At 39.3% G+C, this 27,674-nt stretch overlaps 1 protein-coding gene and 1 pseudogene across 3 annotated transcripts in view; one reads left to right on the top strand and one right to left on the bottom strand.

Annotated features, from left to right (window-relative positions):
* FAM47E (family with sequence similarity 47 member E) overlaps positions 1 to 27,674 on the bottom strand; it is a 40,885-nt gene that overhangs the window by 10,364 nt on the left and 2,847 nt on the right. The window contains exons 2-8 of one of the 3 annotated variants that reach the window (XM_039845494.1): positions 25,642 to 26,011; positions 23,429 to 23,568; positions 21,276 to 21,426; positions 18,996 to 19,196; positions 12,361 to 12,516; positions 9,373 to 9,450; positions 9,098 to 9,124 (exon numbers count right to left, since the gene is read on the bottom strand). In XM_039845494.1, coding sequence (XP_039701428.1) covers positions 9,113 to 9,124; positions 9,373 to 9,450; positions 12,361 to 12,516; positions 18,996 to 19,196; positions 21,276 to 21,426; positions 23,429 to 23,568; positions 25,642 to 26,011 — 1,108 coding nt within the window. In that variant the 3' untranslated portion in view covers positions 9,098 to 9,112. Of the gene's footprint in view, positions 1 to 9,097; positions 9,125 to 9,372; positions 9,451 to 12,360; positions 12,517 to 18,995; positions 19,197 to 21,275; positions 21,427 to 23,428; positions 23,569 to 25,641; positions 26,012 to 27,674 lie in introns of those variants that run through there. The other 2 variants (XM_039845492.1, XM_039845493.1) reach the window with 2 other exon arrangements.
* LOC120588228 (histone acetyltransferase type B catalytic subunit-like) lies at positions 14,002 to 15,303 on the top strand (annotated as a pseudogene).

The following is a 27,674-nucleotide window of genomic DNA, read 5'->3' as shown; positions in this document are numbered from 1 at the left end:
TCATGCCTAGAATGGTGCCTGGAACATAATAGACATGGTAATTTTTGGTTGAATAAATGAATGGCTAGCAAAAAGATGCAAAAATGCCCAAATTCACTGGTAATCAGATAAATGCAAATTAAAATAGTGATATCACACCATTTTACACCCATCAGAAAGGCAAATATTAGAAAGATGTGATGCTGCTGGTGAGAGAGTAAACAGCTACAAACAATCTAGAGAACAATTGGAAAGAATTTTCTGAAATTAGGTATGCATAGACTCCATGACCCACCAATCCCACTCCCGAACATTTTGCACAAGACTCTAAGGGGAAACATGGTGTTATCTGGAGCAACCATAAGTTCAAAGCCACCCAGTTGCCCATCAGGGGGAATAGCTACGTAAAACATGATGGGTGCCTATGAATGGATATCAGGAATGGTGAAGCCCTAGACTAGAATATATTACCAAAATATAGAAGGTAAATTTCTAGAAAAAAATTTTTTTAAAGAATTGACAGTTATCTTCTTGGGAGAGAATGAGGTAGATTAGAAAAGGAAAGACCTAAGCAAAACCATGATGAGAGCAAAGTTTGGGATGCCCATTATCCCCCGTTTCTAGTCTTCTTCCTTTCAATATAATTCTTTAACTGCTTCTTGATCTGTCCCAGCCTATCCAACAAAGGCTCTGTGAGTCATGTTGTCTGTTAACATGTGTCAGAAAGAAAGTTAATGTGTCACCAAAATCTAGGAGGGAATTTGCCTGATATTTTTAAGTAAATGTAAACGGAGAACAAACTAAAAAGATGAATTTCTAATGGAAGAATTACATACACTGGGCACCTGCCTGGAAGGGGCACTGAGGAAGACAAGGCTTCTCCAGCTCCACCAGAACGTGCAGTACTGCCTATTCTGCTCATGGAGAAAGTAGGTCCTGTGAGTGCACCACTGCTCGTGCCCAGGAGAAAAATGGGCAAAGTTACAAAGAAATATAACAGACCGAAACCATTTCTTAAATAGTCAAGTTCATCAACAATAAAAAGAAATACAATTAAAACAAGATACCAATCTTTGTCTATCAAATTGGCATAGATGTATTTTTTAAGACAAAACTCAATGCTGGCAAAGATGCTAAGAAAAAGGCACTCATATTTAACTTGGGAAAGTGGGAAAAGAGACACTTTTTAGAGGGCAATTTGGCGCTATATATCAAAAGCCTTAAAAAACACAAAACATAGTAAGCAATTCTCTGTGTGTGTGTGTGTGTGTCTCTGTGTGTGTGTATACATATGTATATACCCTTTGACATAGCAATTCAATTTCTGGGAATTCTGAGTGGAATTCTGCTAGTCCATCAACCCCTATAATCCATATGACATCCTACAATCCATATGATAGCCCCTCACAACAAAGAATAAATAACAATAGTGCCGAGGTTGAGAAACTCTGCCCTAGAGCATGTGATCTAAGAGAAAGTGAGGAAGAAGCACAATTCCTTTTAAGACCTAGTTCTGGAAACCACACATCACCACTTCAGCCACATTCCATTCATTAGAAGTAAGCAGCTCTGTCAGCCACCCTCAGCAAGAGGGGAAATTAACGTCACATTCTGAAGCAAGGAGTATCAAAGAATTTGTAGACATATTTTAAGACCAGCAGAGTTTGTCTTCCAGCCACAAATTATTTACATTCCTCTTGTATGCAAAGTATACTTGTCCCCTTACAAGACCCTTCCTTTCAGTCAAGCTGGTATTGTTTATGCCAATAGAATTCTTAAAAAAAAACAAAACTTGCAGGTCTCCTTGAATCTTTCTGGGTCCATACCATTATTCAAAAGCCAAACTCACTAATCTCTTCAAGATAAGCCCTTCTCTACCTTGAGATTCTGCTGAAGAACAATATCCTCCAGTTTCCTAGGAGATCTCTTGTTTAATTAAGAGAATTTGTGAGGCACACTTTAAAAATTTTAGTAGGACATTTGTCTGACTGAATGCTTTCTGAGGCATTACCTTTGATCTTTCTGAGGCCTTAATAAAAAATTAAATGATCATATCCTTGGATTCATCTTTAGACCAGGTTTTCCTGGAAGTGTCCTTTTATGTGTCCTTTTGGATTCGATCTTGGCTCCAAATCATTTCTTAATTTAAACATTGTTTGTCATCTGAGGAGCCAAGAATTTTCCAAAACATCAAGTCCTGGTTCTTTTTTGTTAATCTGTCCTTTTAAAAACTTATCTATCTCCTCTTGCATTTCACTATAAGAAGCAAGAAGAAACCAGACCATATCTTTGGCACTCTGTATGATAATCTCCTTAGTTACATCACGCAGTTCAATAGGTACATTTTCTACTTTCTGTGGTACTTCAGGTGACAGTGTGGCTAAACTTATTGTTATTACATGACAAGGAGACCGTTTCTCCCAATTTCCAATAGCTTTTACCTCATTTTCCCACAAGCCTTCACTCATTGCCTCCTCAAAGTCTACGAGGCTTCTGCTAACATTGTCTTCAAAACTCATCAAGCTTTTACTAACACTCTCTTCAAAGTTCTTCCAGCTCCAGCCCACTACCCAGTTCTCCTGCTCCCTTACTCATTTTAGGTTCTTGTTGTAGAAGCATTCCATTTGCAAGCAGCCAAATCTATATAGCTATCTACTGTAACCTCTAAACTAACTTATGGTTTAAAACAACAAACATTAGAGTAGTTTTTGTGGGTCAGGAATTCAGAAGCAACTTAGCTGGGTGGTTCTGGCTCAGGATGTCTCATACAGTTGCAGTCGGATGTCAGCAGAGGTCGCAGTCTCATCCGAAGGCTTAACAGGGACTAGAGAGTCCACTTCCAAGATGGCTTTCTTACAAGGCTGTTTGCAAAAGGCTACAGTTCTTCATCATCTGGGCTTCTCCACGGACAGCTGAGTGTCTTCACAACAGGGCAGCTGGTTTCTCTCAGAGCAAATAATTCAAGCGAAAACATGTGGGAAGCCACGATATCGTTTATGATATAGTCTTGGAAATCATACCTCATCACTTCTCCCACATTCTTTTTCCTTAAAATCAAATCTAGGTCCATCCCACATTCAAGGGGAGAGGAATTAGACACTACATATTTAAAACAGGAGTATCAAATAATTTGTGGTCATTTAAAAAAAATAAACAGACTCCCTCCTTTCCCAAATCAGAAATTCTTTAGGACTTTTAAAAGGAATCTCATGTCTTGCAGCTGTTGAACTGAGAGAGAAGGGGGAAAATTATCCTTTAATTTGCTGAGTTGAAATATCGTTTTAATTCACAGCTTTGCCAGATCTCTAATGTGAAGATAGAGTGCTGACTGGGAAAGAGTGAGACTCTGAATGCTGAAATAGTACATATGGGAAGATTTAGATGGTTTCAAGTTCCCTAAACTCTCAACTTTATGAAAATGTGCTATTCAGGTCTCCTGCTGCAGGGAGGATAATTGACTGGCGGATCCAGCTGCTGCCCGCCTGGATCGTCCACCCTCACACTGAGGCCATGCTCCCTTGGGCTACTCCCAGCCAGTGACTGAACATGCACAAGTACCAAGGCAATCCTATTCTGGCAAAGTCTTCTCTTGGCAACTTTGACTTAAGGACCTGCCATTGGTCTGGCCAAACCTTTATGTGAATTGTGCTGCAGTTCAAGGTTCTTCTAATCCTCCTTCCTTCCCTCTCTCCTTGCACAGGGATTCCACATGTACCATAACCTAAAGGCTCTTCCTATCTTCTTTTGCTCCTTCCCCCAGCAAATCTCTTGAACAATCACATTTTTTCTTTCTGCTTCTTGACAGATTCAGCCTAATGCAGCCTTCCTTGTTAGAGAAATTCTTCCTACTTCCCTGCATGATGAGGCTTTTCCCACCTTGCATGAAGACTCTACATAATGACCTTTGTGGAAACAATCTGGCAAGAGTTTGAGGAAGCCAATTCTCTCCATTCTTCACCCCTAATATGCCTCATTGCCTTGAATTCCATCAGTAAGATACTAGAGACAGTTTGTATCAGCCCACAAAAGCCAAATGTTAAATTTTCAGGAATTTAGTGAGTTGGTTGGTAAACACAGTCATTATTAAAACTTACATATACTTACAGTTAAGTAAATTATATTAGAACCTCAGGTAATAAGAACTTAAGAACTCACTACTTCCTACTTAACAACTTTTTATTATTGTCTATGCTCTTGAGATTATTTACATTTATTATACATGGGCATTAGAAATAATATATAATGGTGTGCCACTTGTACTTCTCTTTGGATTTTGGAGGCCAGATTTAGATGTGCTGTTTTAGCTCATTCCTTTAGTAATCTGAGAGGTTGCCAGCTTTAAGGGCAGCCTGAAGCAAGAGAAGGTTTTTAGTTGGTCCAGAAGGCTTTGCCCTCTGATCCAGTGAATCCAGTGGGCTTGAAGCACCTGTGGCACACAGGCTGCTTTGGCACGTCTGGAAAGGCGAATCAGAGCACAGGACCCTGGGGATTTGCAGCTGCGCCATGAACTCTGTGGCATAGAACTGTTCTCCTTCTGAGAAACAAATCTTGGTTTGTTGCCTAGCACTAGTAAATACAGCAGTCTGATCATGAGACACTAGGTAACCAAGCAACTGGTGCCCATCATAACCTGGGGGTCGCTTGAGCCACTAAGCCTTAAAGCCAGTAAAACATTTAGTGAGTGTGTACAATGCACCAGACTCTGTTGTTCTAAGCACTTTACTTGTAACCATTCTTTTAATCGTCCCCAATATTTTGGGAGATAGCATTGTTATTACTGCTATTATCTCCACTTTAGAAGAGAAAACTGAAGCAGAGAGAGGATAAGCAATTGACCTCGTAGTCATATAGTTCATAAGTAGCAGAGTTGGGTTTGAACCCAGGCTCTCGGGCTTCAGAAGTCCACATGTTTAGTTACAAAATTACATTGCTTTTCATGGTCAAGTCGAAGTTTCCTATATAGGACTGGGCTTGATCAGAAACTAAAGACAAAACAAATTGCACGGTGTGCTCGCTCCTACCATAATACCATTCTTCTTCAGCCTACACATCTGACCCAGGGATATTCTCAAAGTCCAGGTGACTGAACAGACAACCGGCACAATATGATGGTACCAGCCATAAGTGGCCTGACACAACACAGTAGCCCAATTCAAGGGTATCCCTGAAGAACAATTGAGAAGGAGAATTTTTCGGTAGACAAAATTGTAAGCATTTCTCCCTGTTGGCCACCTTGTCTAACAGGAGAAATGGCCTGAGGTACAGATATCACCAATTAATAGTCAGTAAGCTGATGGTTTAACACAGCAGCCAGAGTCTTAGAAGGATAAAGAATGCAGGGCTGGTGACAAACATGTTTGGGGAAGAGGAAAACAGGGGCTCTCTCAGAAAGGATCCAGAGTATAAGGATATTTGGTTCTTTGTGAATACTCACCTAAAGGCCTCCACTGTAGAGTAAGCACTCAAGAATCAGGTGAAAAGTTTGGCCTATTCTCTGCATGTCAGCCTGCTTCTTTCTCCAGGCACTCCAGTGTTGCCCAGTGATCTCGTGAACAAAGTGGGCATGCTGAATGTGGCTTCTGGCAACTTGGATTTCCCCTCACCACGGCTGATCTGGCTACTGTTTCTGTTGACTATTTAGTTGTCCAGCAATTAAAACCAAACTCATGTCCAAGATATGAATTAGGTCTGAATGTAACCAAGCCAGGAACAATGTAGCCGAGGAATGAAATGGATTCTCTCCAGACCACCAATGCCAGCAGCATCTTCTGTTCAGCACTTGAATGTCAGAATCCTGGGACTAAATGTCAAAATCCTGCTCCTCAGCTTGCCTAGTGCAACTGGATGCCTCCTCCTGTGAGCTTGTAGGAGCAGCAGCTCTCCCTGTGGCTCCTGTGGGCTACCAAATGTGGGTATGTATGATGAGTTAAAACATCAAGGGAATCTGGGTAAAGGGGCCTTACTAGAATAACAGCTTATTCTGGATTTAGGTTTGATTTTCTGCTGAGCAAACTTCTGTACACATCAATATTCATAGACTTCCTGAATGCTTATTCACCACCATAAGATTTCACCCAACATTTGCTCTCGCTAAGAAACTAATTTTACAGCAACGGGCTAACACTATGGGGTTCACTGACCTATCATGTACTCCATCACCCTAAAGCATGTGGCCTCATTGAGAGTATATAGTAAAGACTCATTTATAGCATCAATTGCAATGTAGTCAGTCCAATACACCGATTATTGAGATAGGATCATGACGGACCTAGAAGATGAAAGGTCATCACCCAGAGATTTTGTATTCGAAGACAGATGCAGTAACTGACACAACTTTGGGACCCAATACCCTTTTAATAAATTCATTTTTATTAAATTATACAGGTGGGTTTAATAGAAAAAGATCTAGAAGGATACATGCCAATGGGTGAAGAGTGCTTATTGTTGACTATATAGCAATTATTTCTATTTTCCACACTCTTTTCATTAGTCTATATTTTCTGATTTTCCTAACATGAAAATTAACATTTTTAATAAAAAATGAGAAATTAATTTAAAAACATATGTCAACTTGAGTTTTCATTAAACTTTATGAACTATGGACCTTATGTTCTAGGTACACGTTTATTATTAAGACTAAAATGTCTAAAAAGGGGAGGAAAAAAAGCTAAGTAAGCTTAATTCAAAATGAAAGAAAATTATATTCTAAAGAAAGAGTAACAACAGTATTCACTCAAAACCAGGAAAGATAATACCCTGGGAAAATGCTACCAAGTAATTTTGCTTTTATTTATAGTTTTATATATTTTTACAAATAATTACTTGACCTATGTAATATCGACAATATTGTAAAAAATATGAGAAGACTATATGTGAATATTAATCTCATAGTTGATAAAATATATAAAATATTGATTTACTGAAGCAGTAAGCCATTGTGAAATATTTGTAAGTATTAGGTATAAAATTTATGGGTGTTGCCATATCGAAGTTGTACATCCGTGGTGGTATACTCATCACAAATTTTGTTTAATGTTTAATGAGACAGAGAAATATCCAAGTACTATATAGTTAATGAAATCTGTCTAATCATCTCCCCAAACTGTTCTATGCCAAGTTATTTTGAGGCAGGGAGTCCACACCTCACATTACTTGGGCATACCCTTCCCCTGATGCAAATATTCTCCCCGGGCGGTAGAACTGGGGAGGTGAGAGAGAGTGAGAGAGAAGAGAGAGAGAGCAGGGGAGTGAGAGAGAAAGTTATAGGTGAGAGAGAGAGAGAGAGAGAGAAGACACTGCATTAGATCGGCGAACAAAAACTGTGCAGTCCTGCCCCCAACAACTACCATACCCAAATTCACAGTCTCACACTCTGACAATTATCCTCACAGTACTCAAAATCTCATGCTGATAATTAGACCATGATAGATGTTGCACTTTGGAAGGTAGTTAACAGCATCAGAGACACCTAGATCTACTTAGATCTACTGCACACTTGTTTTGTGCCCAAGTCAGCCCAGCCCAGCTCAGCCTTGTGCTGCTCATCCCTGCTATTAAAGGCCTGGCACTCATTTGTGTAGCACGTGCAATGAAGTTATGGGTAATACATAGAGTAGATAATCCAGCAGCAGATTATCTGCTGTATATAATAAGTATGTATGTATATACTATAAATAAATACATATGCTCATGTAACATTTATGAATGTGAATATACACAGACATTATGGGAATAAAAAGAAAATAAATGTTTAAAAGTTTTCATTTTATTTTATAATTAATGTTTAAATTTAAGTAAGTAATGACAGTATATATTGTGTGTGTGCATATGTATAATTTACTGTACTAGATTCCTGCCTCTCTTTTAGTTGAAATCTAATTAATAAAACAGAGAGAATATAGGATATAAGAATAAAGGGTTTTGAGTGACAGGTGTTCTCAGGGGCATCATTGCTCTTTAGTTAATACAGCTAAGAGAATATATGGCTTGTGTGTCAGGCATGCTTCCTTTTGCCCGAAATTGAGTTAAACGTTCTTCAAGTGAATAGACTAAACCAACAGGGAACAAATCAAAATTTTTTTAAAACAGTGTTTTGCCACTAAAAATGTTAAGATAGAACTACGAGTCATTATAACATCAAGAACAAATAAGGGAGATATATATATACACACACACACACACACACACACAATAATAATAATACACACAATAATACACATATATAAATATATACCTATATATCACCTAAATTTATGCTTAAGTATATTTATATCTATTATATAAATATATATCATATGTACAATTATATAATCATAAAATAGCATATTTCATACATTATACATATAATATATATACTTACATAATCTTATATTTGGTAGTTATTATAAGTATATAAATATATATAAGTATATTAAATATATCTAGCAAGCTTATTATTGATATTCAAAGCTTGAGGGAAAATTTCATCCCAGTTATGTAATAAAGTCTTTTAGGCCCATCTCTACCTCATACTCCAGATTTCCCCTCACCTTGCCTACTTTAACTTTGAAACCAGTCTGGATCTGAGCATGGTTAATATATTTATTTGCCAATAAGTATAAGTTATTGTTAGTTCTTCTTTCTTGGGGTAAAAAAAATATCCAGTATCCCATTTCCAGGAACTTGGACCATCTTGGCTGCACAGCCTCCTAAAGACTCCAAGAATGTATGCACAGAGGATACTGGGCAACACATGACTTATTATTAGCTATGACTTTGGCTCCATGCCTAGCTGGCTTCCTGCTGTGGCGACAGGGATGGTTTGGGTGCAAAACTTCCTGCTAAATGGTCCCCTCTGCCAACCTTTCACCCCACCTTCGTTACACGTGGTCTTGAAGGGGGAGGCAGCTGGGGGGACCCTGGTGGCCCCCCCAGCAAGTGCTGTAGTCTGTTTCCACACAAGGCCTACCCCACAGTACAATGATGATATTTTGAATCTCAAATCCATTTTGTCCTGACCCAAGCCACAGCTCTTTGTCCTTAGATATGTAAGTAAAGGACTCTCAAACACTTCCTAGAGAATTCAGTGGTTTAGCAGCAGTCAGAGTTTCCAGGGCACATGCCATATACACAGATTCCTTTCACTTTGGTCCCGTTAAGGCCAAACCTAAGGCAGACAAATTATCAGCAGCACCTTTGACAGCACCTTTGACTCAGTAGACACTAAATGGGCAGAATAAAAAGAGGAAAATGCCAAATCCTATCTCTGAACCTCTGGGGAAAAACATGCCCTTTCTTCCAGGAACCTGAGTCCTGATATTTGCCAGTAAGAGAAGTGTTTTGATTTTGTCAGGGCCGATTTCCTACCAACTGTGAGACCCTCAGCAGGCCTTTTTGAAATGACCCTTTACTTACTCTCGGCACCCTGTAGCCCCTGCTTAGAATGAAATCCTTAAAGGCAACTGTTGCTTGAAGGTCTGCAAGTAACTCCTCCTAAAACAGAGTCCACATTAAAAAAAAAAAATGCAGTCAGGAGTTGATTTCATACTTGTCCTAATTAAAAGCATTTGGCTCTTTATAAAGTACCTCATTTTAAACCACTTCCTCATTTGGGAATATGCGTGTAGATAACGTTCACTAGTTGAATATATGACTTTCAGAAAATGTACAACTTTCTTTCCTTCCCTTCCCTTTTTTCTAATCCTTATAGTAAGGATAAGCCATATATTTTAGCAATTAGACAATTATTGACCTAGAATGATTGGAATCTAACCAATTTAAGATTAGCAATTGTGATACTATGATCTATAATACGAAATATATATTAGCTCTTCTTCCTCGTCCTGGCACTGCGCTCCTAAAATGCTTGGATTTCCTAAGCGATAAGAACTACAAAAGTAAAAAAAGAGTCTTGCTATTCTTAACAGACCCCTTTCAAGCACACAGGAATTTATGCCAATGAGATGATTTTTGGAAAACACCTTTATAGTCACATGATGAGAACTGGTTGCCAGAAGAACCAACCACATGATGAAAGGGTTGGCACTTTCAGCTCCACCCCCAAACCTCCAGGAAGGAGAGAGGATCTGGAGGTTGAATTCATTAACAACGGCCAACAATTTAATTAAGCATGCTTATGTATTGAAGACTCTATAAAACCCCAAAAGGATGAGGTTCAGAGAGCCTCTAGGTAAACTTGTGGAGGTTCTGGGAGTGTGGCACACCTAGAGGGTGCATAGAAGCTTCAGGCACGTGCTTTCCTACATACCTTGTCCTATGTATCTCTTCCATCTGGTTGCTCCTGAGTGTTCCCTTTGATAATAAAATGGTGATCTAGTAAGTAAACTGTTTTCCTGAGTTCTGTGAGCTGCTCTAGCAGATGACCAAACCCAAGAAGGGGGCTGTGGGAACCTGAGATGTATATAGTGTCGGTCAGAAGCACAGATGACAATCTAGACTTGAAATTGGCATCTGAAGTGGATCAGTCTCATGGACTGAGCCCTTAACCTGTGGGATGTAACACTATCTCCAAGTAGATGATGTCAGAATTAAATTGTAAGACACCCAGATCGTGTCCAGAGAAACAGAATTTCTTGGTTTGGGGGAAAAAAAAATCCCTGACATATTTAGTGACCAGAATTGAGAATGGTAAAGGAAAGAACAGGAATGTTTTCCCTATTCAACAATATATCCTCAATTTTTAGACCTTAACGTCAAAGGGCACGATAATCCAAAAAGACTTGTTCCAGCTCCCATACATACCTTCATTTTTTTTCCTTTCATTTATTTGAATTTTAAAACTAGATGTATAATTTTATATCATCGCAATTCAGTTTTTAAAGACCATTTCACCTTCCATTTCAACCAAGGACAGTCAAAAGTTGTGTGTTCCGAGTAAGATAGCCATGTCATTATAGTGACTGTCCCTTACCAGCACACCATTGGACCTGTGTCTTGTGAATTGGGGTGCCATAGCCAAGTGGTACCATCTAAGTGCACAAGTAAATAATCTTCAGGTATTACAAAAGTGTGATCTATAAAAACCATTAAAGAATCTTTCTTGTGTCTAAACTACTCCAACATTTTGAATGATAAATAATGTTTTACTGTAATAGTTCTACCAACCACATTTCGAAAATTTAAATATTACTTCTTTTTCATGAGCTGACTGTAAACATTTTGGCAAACATCTTTACTAGATTTTGGTGTCAAACGAAATATCTTGGGAAAATTATTTATGTCTTTAAGACTATATTTCAAAAAAGAGAACTTTTAGACACCTTAAAACTAAAGTTTTATAACTATTTTTGTTTCTAAATATTTAATTGAGAATGTTTTGTTATTTTTAAAAAGTGCAGCTGGAATAGTTTCATGTTATGTATTAAATTCACATAAATTTAGACAGGCAGCTCCAAAAACCATATACCAAGAAATTCTGCTGAATATTATTTACATTACTATATGGCTTATATACAAGCATCTTGTGCTCATATATGTGCTGTCTCACATTTGAAAATTAAAATTTCATACCCAGTAATAGTAAAGATAAAAATGACCACCCTTTCTCCAGTCTAAAGGTAGCAATTGATGAATGATTTCTGAATGAATGAGTAGCCAAATTTATATACAGCATTTCACTTTTTCCAAGTGTTTTCACATTGATAACTGGGAGAAGTGTTAGATCTGTTGAAAAAGAGAATATTTTCACAAATATTCTCCTGAAGTTACCCTTTTATAAGGCTACAAATCCTGCACAAGTGTTGTGTCAATATTTCCAAGTTTTCAGGACTACAATGAGAATTTTCTTTCCATTAGATACTTGTACCCAAGAGATAGACAGGCACAGAGTTTATTTGCAATGGAATTAGAGCACATCTGTATGTTTGGCTTTGTGATATCAACCAGTTCTTAAACTTTGTCCCTTTCCTCTCAGAAAAATCCTGCAATTCTGTTGAATTGCACAAACGAAGTTTTCTGGTTGCAATTTTGAAATTCTTTAGCATTTATCCATTGTTGATTTAAAAAAAAAAAAGTTTCACATTTAGTTACTCAGAGAGAACTCATGACGTTATATCACTCTGAGTACTGAATTGGTCCTACCAGATCACACTACCCTTGGGACAGCCAATTAATCCATTGAACCAAGAATGGTTAGACAACAATGAGCGGTTACCCCATCTTTGGAGACATTCTGTCTACCATGAAGCCAGTATATTTGAAGTCTTGCCTATTACACATTCCCCATCTAATGACTTGGTTTTCTCATTTCCGACTTCAATGTGCAAGCTGTAACACTTTCAGGAGCCTCTCTGTTACTCCAGAGACCCTGGCTTCCATATAAGGTGGCAGTTACACTGTGATCGTCTTTAGCTCAGGCGATCAAATCTCAGCATATGTGCATACCTGTTGCTGCAGCTCCTTTTTGAAACTCTCATCTTGAGTTTTATGTAAGACCTTGGGGTCAACCAAAGGTTCATCTGCAATTCGCTTTTTCCACAACTTTGTGTTCAGATACCATGCTCCGTATTTCATCTTCACCTGCTTTGGTTTATAAGGATTCTATAGAAAATAACATAAATCCCAATTACATGAGTTTTATTTGGTTTGTCATTTCAATAAATCTAAGATTTAGCTTATGAAAGCAGTATCATTTATTTTAAATTTATGATTGATCTTTGCCAAAGTATTTTATGAAGTTTCAGTATGCTTTGATTTACAAAGGTAACATGAACTGTGGTGTGGTGGTTAAGCATGGTCTTTGGATTTAGACAGATCTGGGTTCAAACCCAGCCTCCCCCTCTTAGTAGCTATGAGTCTGTAGGCAAGTTTCTTAAATTCTTCATCTGTAAGATAATAGTATCGACCCCATAGTGGTGTTGTTGAGAAGATTAAAGTAGAGAATTATGTAAAGCAGCTAGAATTCATGTAAAAATTACATATTTCACCAAAGGGTAATGACCTTAAACAATACTCGGTCAACCCAAATGATGTTATTAGCCTTACTATGAGCCCGGCACTGTGCTCAGCCTTGTAAATGCTACACTACTTTTGATCAAAATGCTGTTCAACACCAATCTCTTGCCTCTTTAATTGGAAGAGAGAAAGAGGAAGAAAAATAGATATCAGTCCTCTCTTTTTCCCATTCCTTAGTTGGTTTATATCCCATTTGTTGGTTTATAGCCCAATATTATGGATGCAACACCCACACACAGTCTCATCAAAAGGGTCTAATGCTTGGGCAGGACAAAGAAACACAAAACATAAAGATTCTGCCCTTCTCCCTTCTCACTCACATTTAAACTATGAGATGGAATGTGGGGGAGGGGGCATTCTAGGGTCAAGCTAGGTACACCTATCCAAAGCAGAGAGGATGAGACACAGCAGAGGGGGTGGAAATCCCTTCTCAGAGCTACATTCAGCATTGCGATCCCTCTATTCTAACCATATTGACCTCCTTGCTATTTCTAGAGCAAATTCATCATGCTCTGCCTCAGAGTCTTTGCGCCCACCCTTCTCTCTGCCATAATGCTCTTCCTTAAAAGAACCACATGAAGGTATTTTGTCATCTTACCTATTTCAAGTCATCTTCTCAGCAGTATCTTTCCCAAACACCCAACTTAAAAATTGTAACCCCCTCACAACAGTTCTTGTCTTCTGTGCCTGTCTCATTCTTCTTAATGACGCCTATCACCATTTAATATGTTATATATTTTTCTGATTGTCTCTCCTCTCACCCTCTAAAATGTAAAGTTGTGAGATTGTCCCCTGCTACCTCCCCTAGGCATCAAGAACAATATCTAGGATACGATAGGTGCTCAATAAATATTTGTTGAATTAGTCATGTTCCTTAACTTTGGCACTGACATTTTGAGTGGGATAATTCTTTGTTGCAGTGAGTAGTGGGGACTGTCCTATGCACTGTAGGATGTTTAGCAGCATTTCTGGCCTCTACTGACTAGATGCCAGTAGCACACCCCAAGTTGTAGCAACCAAAAATGTCATCTCCATCGTCTGTCCTCAGCCGTGAGTGCTTGCAGCTTGGAAATGGTGGGATTTGGTGCAATGAAGAAATTTTTGGTTGAATACAAGAGTGCAATGGAGAAGAAACTGGCAAAGTACAAATTTAATACCAAAACAGCAATTGAACTAAAATTAGTTTGTTTTCTTGAAGATCTTGAGAATGACATTAAACTTCTTTCCTGAATATACCCATCAATTCTTTTGGGATGATGAAATGACTTTTAGTTATAAGGGTCTGAAGATTCTGTTATACTGTATTGCTGGTAGCCTGTCAACAATGTTCCCTGTTGAATATGCTTCGAAAGTTTATGAGAACTTCGTGTAGAGGCAGATGATGTGAGAGAAAATTAGACAAATCATTCCACCTGGGTTTTGCACAAACAAATGATTTATTTGCTGGAAAAAGTTGATTTCAAGCCATTTGGAACCTTACTCCATACATTCATACTCTGTTCTAAGCCCAACAGGAGGAGAAAACTTTACCTTTCAGATATGCAAGGCTGACATGACATGTAAGGACTTTCAAGAATATCATGAAAAGCTTCAAAACGTTTTTATGTGGTTTATTGAAACTGCTAACTTTATTGATGTGGATGATGAAAGAAAGATGGTACTAACTTTCCACTATTTGAGAAGTATGATAAGGATGGAACTATGCTCTTAGTGACTGTAGGCTACATGACAGTCTATAATTATTCTTCATACCCAGACAAAACCCGACTATGTGCAAGTCAGATGTTGATATTGACTCCATTTCAAGGTCAAGGCCATGGTGTTCAACTCTTTCAAGAAGCAGATACTACATTATGTTCTTGAAATTACAGAGGAAGATACATCCAAATGCTATGTGAAATTAAAAGACTTTGTCCTGGTGAAGCTTTGTCAAGATTTGCCCTGTTTTTCCTGGGAAAAGTTAAGGATTCAGTAAAGATATGGCAATAGAGGCACAACAAAAGTTCTAAATAAATAAGCAACATGCTAGATGGGTTTATAAAATTCTTTGACTACTACTGGTAACTGACATGAGTGATGCTGAACAATACAGAAGCTATAGACTGGATATTAAAAGAAGATTACTTAGCCTGTATAGGAAAAAGCAGAAAGATCTTGCTAAAATGAGAAAACGTCTCAGACCTGAAGAATTGAAAAATGAGATGAACCAAACAGAAATAAGCATGAAACATGAACAGCTGGAATTTGTGGAAGATTACCTATGTGTTATTGAAAACCTTGCTCAAGAGTAAAGATTATACTGCTCTGTACAGGAAGTTTGCAAATTTCTGTACATTGTGTTGTGAAAAATATGATGATGAATTTAAAAATCTTGTTATATTTCACTTACATTAAAAGTTATCTTGAGTTGAATATTTTCTTTTGGAGATTATATATTTTAAATCCAGTTTAGAGTCTATGAGTACATATTACATTTTGTAAAAAGATATAGTTTCTGAAATACTACTGCAATTACTTCTCTTCTTAAACAGTATAATAAGTGCTTAGTTGTGATATGTTAAAAAATAATGTCATCTTCAGACATTGTCAAAAGTCTCTGGGTGGATGGTAAGAGAAGAAAGGGCAAAATCGCCCTTGGTTGAGAACCACTGAATTAAAGGAAAGAGGGAAGCAGAGAGAAGAAAAAGAAAGGAAGAGAGAGGAGTGGCAACGGCAGCACTGCTCTGCTGAAGAACTTCGGTTCCAGAATGTGGTATGTCTTTGGGTGACTGGTGTTCTTTCAAGACTCAGTACAAACACAATTTCTTCTATGATGCCTTAACCATGTACCTATCCTCACCCGATGCTTGGTGAAACTGATTACTTCTTCCTATGTCCTATGTATGAACCATGACATAATTTCATTATAGTTAATCATTTAGCTGTTGATTCTACTAGACTTTCCTTGAGTGCAGGTGACAGTCTTTCACTTGCTCTCAGCACTTTTTGGCACATAGTAGTAGAAGCTCAGAAATGTTTGTTGAATAAATTTATAAACGAATGAATGAATGAATATACAGGGATAAAGAGAGCTATATTACAATAGACATACAGATGGCTGTGAGAGATTAGAAGTAAGAGTAAATTAATATCAACTAAAAGGCCTAGAGAAAACCCATAGAAAGATTGGCATGTGACCTGTGTCTAAAGGATGTAGATGTGGGAACAGGGGCACTTCAGACAGAGAGAATATTGTGAGCAAAAGTTAAGGTAGTGGGAAAGCTCAGAGTTTTAAAGGACACCGAAGAGCAGACTGTAGAAGGCCTGAAAGTATGTGGGGTAAAAAAATAAAGATGGGACTTCTACTTCTGAAAGAGGGACTAGATTTACCCTCCAGCCTGCAACAACCGAAGAACAGTGTGTGTATACACGCACCCGCACACACGCGCGCACACACACACACACACACACACACACACACACACATATGAAACAATGGTTTGTAAGATACTGGACATCAAATAACGAAGAGCAGTGATCCCTGAGAGAAAAGAAACAAACAGATAAGACCCACAATTGCTCCAGCTCATTGTCTTGAGAGAGTTTCCATTTCACAATGCAGGGAGGAACCCCAGAAAGGCCCAGTGGATTCTCTGAGTTGAAGACACAGAACTGAGAGTCCAGAGAGACCAATGCAGCTAAAGTTTGCAGCACAAAGAAACAAAAAGGACAGAGCTGCACAGAGAGAGCACTCCAGAGGTTTGCACAGTCTTCAGCTATGTATGTGTGGGAGGAAACGACCTGAAGTCTGGGAAAGAACCAACAGAAAGCATTAGAGGGAGCAGTGCCTGGCATGCACACAGGGGCAGGGACCGTGCCCGTTCTCTCCTGGAAAACCTAAAAATTCACAGGACGCGGGGTAGAATACACAGAAGGGTCTTGCCTTGGCAGTAAAAAATTACCCCTAGACTGAATATAGTTTGGTCCTTCCCAACAGATCTTAAAAGGAAGAGCCAATAGGATCAAACTTTTCCAAATAACTTTAACTACATCCCAGGACAAAACTCAAATTTATAGGAATACAAAAAAAAATACCTAGCATCCAATAAAGTAAAATTTGCCATGCCTGGCATCTACTCAAAAAACACAAGACATGCAGAAAGGCATGAAAAGATGATCCACAATGAGGAGAAAAATCAATTAATGGACACTCGCACAGAACTGATCAGTTAGAATTAGCAGACAAGAACATCAAAAAAGTTATTATAACTGTATTTCATATGTTCAAAAGATTAAGTTGAGACATGGAAGATATAAAAAAAAGACCCAAGTCAAACTTCTGGAGATTAAAATTATAATGTATGAGATGAAAAATATACTGAATGAAATTAACATTAGATTAGACATTCCAGGAAAAAAAAAAAAAAGATTGGAGAATTTTAAGACATAACAATAGAAACAGAGAGAAAACAGAATAAAAAACTGAAGAGTGTAGCAGTAAGCTGTGAGACAACTTCACGCAGCTTAATTACATGTAATTAGAGTCAGGGAAGGGGTGCTAAGAAACAAAAAATTTTTTTGAGAAATAATGGTCAAAATTTTTCCAAATTTGATGAAAACCATAAACCTCTGGATCAAAGAGGCTAAGCAATCTCCGAGCACAAGAAACATGAAAAAATATACACAAAGGTAATAATCGCACTACTCAAAACCAGTGACAAAGAGAAAATGTTAAAAGCAGCAAAGGAAATAAACATATTTAGAAAAACAAAGATAAAATGACAGATTTCTCATCAGAATCAACAACCAAGAAAACAATGAAGCAATGTCATTCAAGTTCTGAAAACAAACAAACCAAACACTGTGAACCTAGAATTCTATACCCACAAATATTTCTTTTAAAATGAAAGCAGAATAAGGACATTTTCAGATATACAAAAACTGAAAAAATTCATCAGCAGAACTAAACTAGAATTGTTAAAGAAAGTCCTTCAGGCAGAAGGATCACGTGGAAATATATTTTGAAATTTTGCATAGTGACTCTCCGTCTGCCAGTAAAAAGTTCAATTTTGGCAATAACGACAGTGGTTTATAAAGCAGTGTTTGCGCAATTATTTGTAAGTACAGGAAATTGAGCAATTTCATTCAGCCCAGATTCAGGACAAGCAGTGTTTCAAGCAGTGTGAAGGACATAATTTGCCTGTCCAGCATCAGTTTACATTTTACCCTTAAGAAAGATGAGAGGAGATGGAACGTATAAATTTCATAAACTTTATGCAAGAGTCAAGGATAGAAAACATTATGTATGTAAAAACAGGTCAGTTGATTGTGTTCCATTGTAAAAGACAAAGTTACTATGTCCAAAATAGTGGAAATACAGTATCAAAGATTATGTGTAAAAAGCAGAGAGTAATTAGGGATAATATATTGTTTTTCACTTTCAGAGAAAGGAACTCTCTCTCCTCTCCACCCTTACCAACTCTCACTTAGGCACTTAAGTCTGTTAGACTGGCACATTTGATTTGTGTATATATTTGCAGTAACACATGTGTTAAAACTGGTAAAATACTTAGGGGCCCATAAAACTTCCCCTTGGAACATAACATATTATTTCTCCTGTTACTTTGTTCTTCTGTTTTCACAGGAAATTGGTACTGGAAAACGGAGTGAGTAATTAATGATCAGGCAAGCATGTGATCAAGAATGATGGTTCGTGGTCAGTAAGACCCTCCTAAAAATTCAAGAATTCTTCAGACATAAAATAAACAGTTCACAATCATTAATTTCAGCATTTCACTCTTACAATGATAAACATTCACATGTATTTCCACTGTTAGAATTTCAACATATAAAACACATAAAATAATGACTGTTCAGATGTTGACAATAATGCTGAATGACATGCATTGTTTGTATAACTTGGTTGTATGTATTAAATATTCATTAATTTAATACATATTTATTAAACAGCAAAAAAAATTAAGAATTCTACTGAAAAAGACAGGTGTCAGAATTTAAGAACATTCAAGATTTTAATACAACTTAATTTTCTTTGATTTTTCAGACTTCTCCCCTTTTGTAATTACCTGCAGCTTCTGGAGTTTCCGCTCATGGTTAAGTTTCTGGAAAAATTCTGGCTCCTGAAGTTTATTGAGCCCCACACTCTTCTTTAGTTCCAAAGGAACCTGGTTGAGTCTCATCACGTTCAGCACATTACAGCTTGGTTTGCTCTGATAGTCAACGGCAAACTGTTTCAGGATGAACTTTTCATCAATGTTTGAGCTTCCCTGGAAGAATATCACATTGTGTGAGTCAAGGACAAATGGTGAAATGCTCCTTGCTTTCTTCTTCAATCTAAGGGAGGCGTTTGACCATGGCTGGGAAAGAGGTAGTTTGGAAGAGAAGTAGAAAATGCTCAGTCAGCACTGATTGGAGACAAGAAGTACAGCTGATCTTTGAACAACAGGGGTGCCCTGTTGGCACAGTTAGGGGTGCCGACCTCCCATACAGTTGAAAATCCTGTATAACTCTTGACTCCCCCAAAACTTAACTAGCCTTGGTATTCATGGGGGGGGTGCGGGGCGGGGCGGGGAGTCCAGGACCTCCCACGGATACTCCACCCCGCAGATTCTCAAGTCCCTAACATAAAATCCGTAGATAAGTGTACCAGCACAGTCCAGACCCATGTTATTCAAAGATCAACTGTATCTGGAGTCTGAAAGGCTCTGTCAGTGCCTTAAGAGACAATTTAGGACCCACAAGAAGCAGTGGGTCCCTGAGGGAGTTAACGGGACTGGGAAAAACTCAGTCTGTTTGACCAAAAGTAAACTTCTCCAACACTTTACAGCAGTGACATCCCTTGGAGTATTTTCCAAACATGTTGAGAAATGTCAGTGTTCGTTCTGCCCACAGCAGGGATTCAGGTAATCCAACCCAGCCAGATTATGGACAGGCAGTGGTTCAGGCACCAGGCAGGGTGGGCATCATCTGCCTTGGCCAGCATCTTTACTCTAATCTACCCTCTAGGAAGCCTCCCTCTCCCACCTCAGTCCGTCTGTTGCAGCAGGGCAGGACATGTCCACCTCTTCACTTCAGGATTAGACATGTGACCTGAACTAGCCAATGACCACAGTCCGTTTCCCCACTCATAGTAGATAATTCAGTCACAAGACATGTGACCCAGGTTAGTTCAGTAAGAGTGAGCCCTGGACTTTTTCCTCTTCGAAAGAGTTGCTTCTTTACCCCACTTACATTGCTATCTGATAGAATGTAAGCTTGGAACTCTTAGTGGCTGCTTTTGTCATTATTTGAGGAAAATGGAGTCAGACAGGGGAGAGCATGTTTTTAGGGTGCCTAAAAACATTTTAGCACCTAGATCCAGCTGTGCCTGCAGCTCCTAATACTTCTGGATGGTTCCCTTTTATCCCTCAACTCAGTTTGACTATTTCAGTCACTTGCCAATGAAATAATCCTAAATAACACATTGACTAAAACTGATGAATTCATTAAAAATTGGGGGAGGGATCTTGCAAATTCTAGGTCTCGAATCCAGGAAAAGCATTGGGAATCTAGACATCTATAGGGACTTGGGAACAGGAATATATAACTAAATATGTTCTTGGAAGGAGGACAAGGAAAGACCTTGATAACTGAGTCAAAACTCTTTTCGTGTCAGGAAAAACTTTTAGTAAATGTAGTCAAGCCTAGCTGCCCAAAAATAATAGCTGGGAAAAATGAGTTGTAGGAGTGAAGGAAAGAAAGAAAAGAATATCCTTATATTGAAATGGAACATAAAAATATGAAACAATATATTGGGGGAATGGGAGGATGTTGGCCAAAGGGTACAAAATCCAGTTATAAGTTCAAAGGATGTAAGGTACAGCATGGTGACTATAGTTAACAATATTTCATTGTATACTTGAAAGTTGCTAAGAAAGTAGATCTTAAATGTTCTCACCACAAAAAAAAAAGTAATATGTGAGGTGATGGATGTATTAACTAACCCTATTGTGGTAATCATTTTGCAATATATTCTTGTATCAAATTATCACACTAAACCTCAAACATACACAATGTTATATGTCGATTGTATCTCAATTAAGCTGGTGGGTAGGGGGGGAAGATACGCATTCAAATATGAAACAACCGCAATGATGTGAGATATAAACAGTAAACATTCAAATTGGCTGCACACTTTCTGGAAATTTCATCTACAAGAAACTTTTCTATTATAAATGGTGGGAGAGTCATAAAGATTCCTTTATGACTTTGATTATTTGACTTAGATTATATCGAACTATTTTTTAATAAAAGTAACTTTGAGCTTGACTTTAAAAAGTAAGTTGCAAGTACCACTACTAACTTACAATATTAGTAGCCCAGTTGCAGAAGTCACTAACTCCTTTGCGTACATTTTCACAAGGAAGAGGACCATCTTCATGGAGCAAATCCATTTCACTTGGTTTCTTCTCTTCGTAAAGCCATTGGCCTGGATGTGATAGAGGAATCTTCTTGGGACTAAAGGTAAAGGAATCATCAGAGAAGTACAATATGAGCCACCATGAATCCAAGTCGATTTCAAACAGTATCTTGGGAAAAGGGGATCATAATACAAGTGTTTCAAACAGCTCCTTGCAAATTTACAGTAATTATGTTAATTTTCAAAGATTATATTCCTATTATCAACATCATAATGACAAGTATACCATGATTAGTTATAACAATTAAAACTTAGATAACATTTTACCATTATAAGTTGATTTTTAAGATTATAAGTATGATTTATTAAGACATGTTCCTGGTAAAAGCCCAAATTACTATGCTTGGAATCTGCCAAGGCCTCAGATAATCTTGACAAGTAGGAGACATCCTTGACTTCTCTCTCCCCCATCCCTAAAATTCCAGCTCATTCATATGTCTGGTAGATTTTAACTCTGTCTTCTCTGGACTGCTGCAGGAGGCTCTTCACTGGTGTCTCTGCACCTTCTCTTAAGACTCTGAACCCCCAATCCCTAACCCATTCTCTACACTGAAACCAAAATGGTCATTTCAAAATGTAAATCTGATCATACCAAATGCAGTCACCCTTCATCCTCAATTAAGCTCTCTCTCTTCAATGGCTTCTTTTAAAAATTTGAGATAAATCACACACCATGAGAACTAGCAAATGGTTCATCGAGGGTCAATAATTCAAAGATGCTCACAGGGCCACACTGACCCATGATGTTGGAGTCTCCAAGGGGATCCCTTCATATAACACCCCTCCTTCTTCCCCACCCAGGTTCTGAGCAACTTGAAAATAATACAAAGAGCAAAGATGAAAGCCAAAATGTCACCTTTATTACTGACAGCAGCCATGTTGGCGGACATAGGTTTAGGTCCAAAATGACTTGTCACTGAAACTAGAAATGGGCAGACTGTCCCACCCAGGACCCAGTAGGGTGGACCAGGGTGGGGCTTCCCCCAAGAAGGGAGGAGCAGAGGAAAACTTGTGCTTCTTACGGGCCATCTTGCTTCCCAGCGGAAGAAGAGCAGATGAGGTAAGCATGCCCAGTGGTTTTCCCCAAATTTACCAGGGGGTACTCTGAGGGGCCTCAAGCATCACAGCAGTGGTATTCCTGTCATCGTGTGTCTCACCCTAACAAACACATATAATTTAATACAATGAACTCTTCCTCATTCCCCCTCCATGCAGGTAACTGGTGTGACTAGCAAAGGTCTTCTACTGCCCCTTCCAAACACCTTGACCCTGATTCTGGGTCCTCCACCAGTGGTCTGGGTGCTGTTCACCCACACTTTTCAGTGCCTGCCAGTGACATCATTTAATTTCAAAGGTCAAATGCATATCCCAAATCTATGTCAGATATACTTACCAGTACATTTACATTTTAAATTAAATATGGCATGAGTTGGGAAAACAAGAGTGTGGTACAAAAAACGTTTGCTTCTATGAAAATCAAGCTTAATGCTTTGGAAATGTTCGATGAATGTGGTATTACTGGTGTGATTTATGCACAATAAAAGATGACTTGGACATCCAAGCAGCAGACCCATACTCAAAAAAGGCTTTACATTAAAATACTAGTAAGTGATGTTTTAGCGTAAAATAAAATATTTTAAGTACTTAAATGCCATCATTTACGATTCTCTGTATTAACTTTTTATTGCTGTTATCCTATCAACTACTGGTCCCAGCCACATTGAATAAAAGAGCTTTTGCCATAAATAATTCAAAAAACCATTATTGGTCAATTATTCAGGTTTTCTGCAGTTTCCTCTTCTCCAACAGCTCTCCTAGAGTCATTTAGACACACCCATGTTTGCTCCATTAATGGATAATTCACATCCACGTATGAACCAAACACTAGAGGAGAACTCAAGGATCCTTTCCCTCCTCCTCGGGAACTTAGTTACTTTTGCTTCTCCAAATTATTCTAAAGATGAGGAACTTTAAGAAGGTAACTCCTAGACTGTTTCATCAGGTGACAGGAATGAGCGAGGGGTTAAGAACAATACTTACAGTCCCAAGTAGACTTGGGCAGAATGTTTCTTTAAACGCTTTATGGGTTCCTCTGCTCTTTTCCTGACACCCTGACAATAAGCCCATGTTTCTTCCAGTTTCTTGTCAGGATCCAGCACCTCCAGCACCTTTAAGAAGAGCTACAAAAAGAAAACAGTTTTGGAGGACAGAAAAATGTGCTGAAACATGGGGCCCCTTGATCCTAAAACAGAAGAGACCAACTGGCTCCTTTGCTTTTCCTTTCCAGTTGGCCAGTGCTGTTCATCAGTTTCCGTGCAAGTTCTGTCCTGGGTGCTGTGGGTAGACTTCCATCACCCAGACATCAGGTAGGCAACCTTTGTACTGAAGTTCTACCTCCTCTAAATGGAATAGTGCCTCTGGATCTACCCCGGTCTCCAACTGCCCCCACTGAGCGAGGTACCTCCAGAGGATCTCTGTGGTCTTTCACTGCCCAGCATCCATTTTTCCTCATACAAATGACAGTATCTAGATTTTTCTTTGAGAGCCACCTCAGTCCTCATTGGCCTGACCCCATTCTCACTCCAGAAGCAGGCCAGGCCAATCAGGAGTACAGTGACTAGTTAGGAATGGGCACATATCCCAAGTTGGACCCATGGGAATTAGGTTATGGAATTTCGCTGTGACCAGGCAAAAAGAGGTATTCTTTTTCTGGGTAGAATTTAAATCTTGAGCTGCCGGTGGTCATTGTAGCATCACAAAAGGAGATCTGGCTTCAGAAAAAAAGCCAACATACCTAGTTTTGGAGGTCAGACATGGAAATAAGGGCCACAGTCCCATCCTAGGATATGTGGAAACAATCTGTCATGGACTCAGAAGCTCTGGCCTGCATGAGGCAGTGCAGGAAAGGCCCAGTAGAAAATAATGGATTAGAAATTCCAGTTGTCCTTTCTACTGACTCCTCTGCCACTGATCATTTATTTACCCATTTATTCATTATTCATAAAAATGTACTGAGTGTTTACCATATGACAGATATTGATGGTACATAGTGAAAAACACAGATAAAGTCCCTACCCTTGTAGAGCTTTTATTCTAGTGAGGAGCCCTGTGGTGACAAGTGCTATGATGAAAAATACATCATTATAAAGATAGAGAATGAGAGTGAAAGGGAAGTATTATTTTACATAGGTCTCTTCAGTTAGGAGACATCGGAGCAAAGATCTGAAGGAAGGGAAGAAGTGAGCCAGGCAGACATCCGGGGCAAGTGTCCCAGACACAGAACAGAGATCTGAATTGGACATGCGTGCAATGTTCACGAAGCAAGTAGGAGGCCAGAGTGGCCGCAGTGAGGTGAGAGAGAGGAGTAGGTGGTCAGGTTGGAGGGGGAGCAGAGGAGGTGAGTGGTGGAGAGTAGAACACACAGGGCATTTTCGATGATGGCAAGGACTTTACTCTGAGTAGGAAGGGGCTTTGCAGAGTTCACCTGTCTGAACAACTGTCATGCTCACTGTGTAGTTATTGGAAAAAAATCCATATAAGTGGACCTGTGCAGTTCAATTCTGTTGTTCAAGGGTCAACTATATTTGCCTAGTTAAAAGGCAGAGTCAGCTGGCATGCACCCTTTAACCTTTGTCCCTTCCCCCTTCTTATTTGAAAGACAGGCTGGATGCCTGGAGGTGTGGAAGCCATTTTGAGATACAAGAACAAGAGGCATGTGCTAAGGACTATGGAGCTGAAAGTCAAAACATGCCTGGGACCTTGGTGACACAACGTAGCTGCTGCCCAACTCTGATGATTTGGTGAATTTTCACTATGGCCTTTCAGGTTCTCATATGCCTTCTACCCATCAGCTTGTAAGTACTTACGACACCTCCTAAGACCAGGTTAAAGTGACAAAAGCAAGACTGAACAACTCTCTCTCCCATTGTATTCTGTCCCCCACAGCAAAGGAGACTGGTAGAAGTTCAGGGGAAGAGAAGTAGAAGGTCTCCAGTGTGCAGGATCTTTATAAGTTGTGTGGTTTCGCAGGAAGCAAAGGGAGATGGGTACACGTTGCTGCTGGTTGTGTTTCCTGAGGGCAGAGAAAGGGAGGCTGCTCCAGCCCACACAGAGAACTCCCACCCTGGGGAGACATTCTTCGCCCCTCCCCCTTAAACATGTCATCCCCCCAAGGAAGCTCCCCAGGCACCTAAAGAGAATTATTTTCAAGGCCCCAGTGAAGGCCCTCCCACAACCCTAGGACGGGATGTCACCTCTGCAGGCATATCTTCTTCCAGATTCGGGGAAAGAGCAAAGGGGTGCGGGGTCAGTTGGGCTTCAATGTCCTCCAGGAATGCCTTTCGTGCCTGCTGGGTTGGTGAGAGCTTTGAAAACAGGGCTGCTTCCTTGGGCAGCTTGTTCTGCCTCTTTTGGGGTGCAGGTCGGAGAACTCTGTGATAAACGTGAGGGAGGAAGTGTTCCCAAGGGCCCTGAGTGATCACACCTTCGCAAGGCGGGCAGCCTTTCCTGAAGTCATCCAGTCCCTTTCTCACAAATATCCACCGCCGGCTGTTCAGGGAGGTGGGGAACGTCAGCCTGTTCTTGGGCTTTGTGGAGCACTCAGAAGGCAGATCCTCTTTGAACCTGGAAGACAATGTGCCAGGTAGTATGGAAAAGGACTGAGGGGGAAGAAGGTTGAAAGGAGGCTCTCTGGGGGAGGACAAGGTGGGGGAGAGGGGTTCATGTGGAGAAAGTTGAGTTAATCATACTCCTAGTTCACAGCACATTATCGCTGGTCTGTGCAAGGCCCCTCTCCTGTTCTCTTTACTCTATGTTATCCCCATATCCCATGCTCATTGTTCTCCCTGCATAGGCAAAACCACTCGAATGGATTTGTAATGTGCCCTTTTGTTTGTATGCATCCTTATAATATCTGTATTGTCTTTTTGTGTGCATTTACTCTGAATTTACGTGAATGCTACTATTGTGTTTCTTATTTGTTTCCTAACACGGTATTATAAAGGCCCATTCATGTCACTATGTGCAAATCTATTTCATTATTACCAGCTACTGCCACCACATTTCATCTAGCCATTGTCTTTGTGAAGGACACTCACAAGGGGCAGCCCCTCCTAGGACTCTTTCTTATCCTTTAAAAGGACACAGTGCAGTGGGAAGAACCTGGATCCCAGTGACAACTTGCCCCTAACTTACTGATTGACCTTGGCATTTTCGTTTAACCTTTGTGGGCCTCTGTTTCCCCCTTAAATTCACGGGGTCAAAGGTTGCAAACTGGCAGTCCATAGGTGCCTTGGGCCTACAAACCTTTCATTTGATCCCCTTCCTGTTTTAATCAGAATCATAATAGCTAACACATATTGAGACCGTTCAACATAACAGACACTGTTCTAAGTGATTTGCATATATTAACTTATTTAAATTTCATAACACTCCTGTGAAGTATTACTAGTATTATTCCCATTTACAAATAAGGAAATTGAGGCACAAAGAAGTTAAAAATATATATATTTGTCAAAGGTCCAACAGCTAATAAGTGGGAGAGGTGGGATTTTAATCCAGGTAGTGTGACTCCAGAGAAGGGTGCTTAACCACTCACTAGAGCTTCCGACATATAAAATATTCACATACATAATCTGGAACTAAAATCAGGAGCTCTGGGAATGCTGGGCCCACCTTTCCATGGAGCCAAAATTCGTATAATCATTGCCCTTTTTAGACAAGTCCTATGCTCTCATTCCCAGTCTCTACCTCTCCCTATTGCCTTATACTCAGCCTCCTTCACTCAGTTTCCTTACCCACCAGGCTGCTGTTTGTATGGAGTAGTTAGGGCATGAAGATCATATGGAAGAGACAGATGGACAAATAGGATAAAAAATGAGACCAGTTTCTGGATAATCTAATATATCCAGTCATTGCTAATCTAGATTTGGAACTTGAGCAACTTATTGGCAGGTCTCTCATTATCCTAACACATCACGCTGTCAAATATCTCTATTTTATTGGTGTCTTTCCTTGAAGCTTCTTCCAGGCCCCTTCTACATATAACAGCTCGTTACACCAAAACTACTCCTTGTTGCATTCATTTTTATAGGCACGAAACATTTTTAAGAGATTCCGCTCGATCCCCATTCTTGTGAGTTCTAGAAATCTCTTGCTTGCTGTGTATGCAATGTGTATGTTTGAGGGGCTAATCCAGCTCTACTGTGAAGATCTTGATGAAAGGACATAAAAAGATGAATTTACAAAAAGTTGCTCTTTACAATTAATCAATCACTCTTCAGTAGCT

The sequence above is a fragment of the Pteropus medius genome, unplaced genomic scaffold (genome assembly GCF_902729225.1).
Source record: "Pteropus medius unplaced genomic scaffold, Ma_sr-lr_union100, whole genome shotgun sequence".
NCBI classification, from domain to species: domain Eukaryota; kingdom Metazoa; phylum Chordata; class Mammalia; order Chiroptera; family Pteropodidae; genus Pteropus; species Pteropus medius.
The sequence above is the reverse complement of the archived record's forward strand: the minus strand, read 5'-3'. Positions and strand labels throughout refer to the sequence as shown.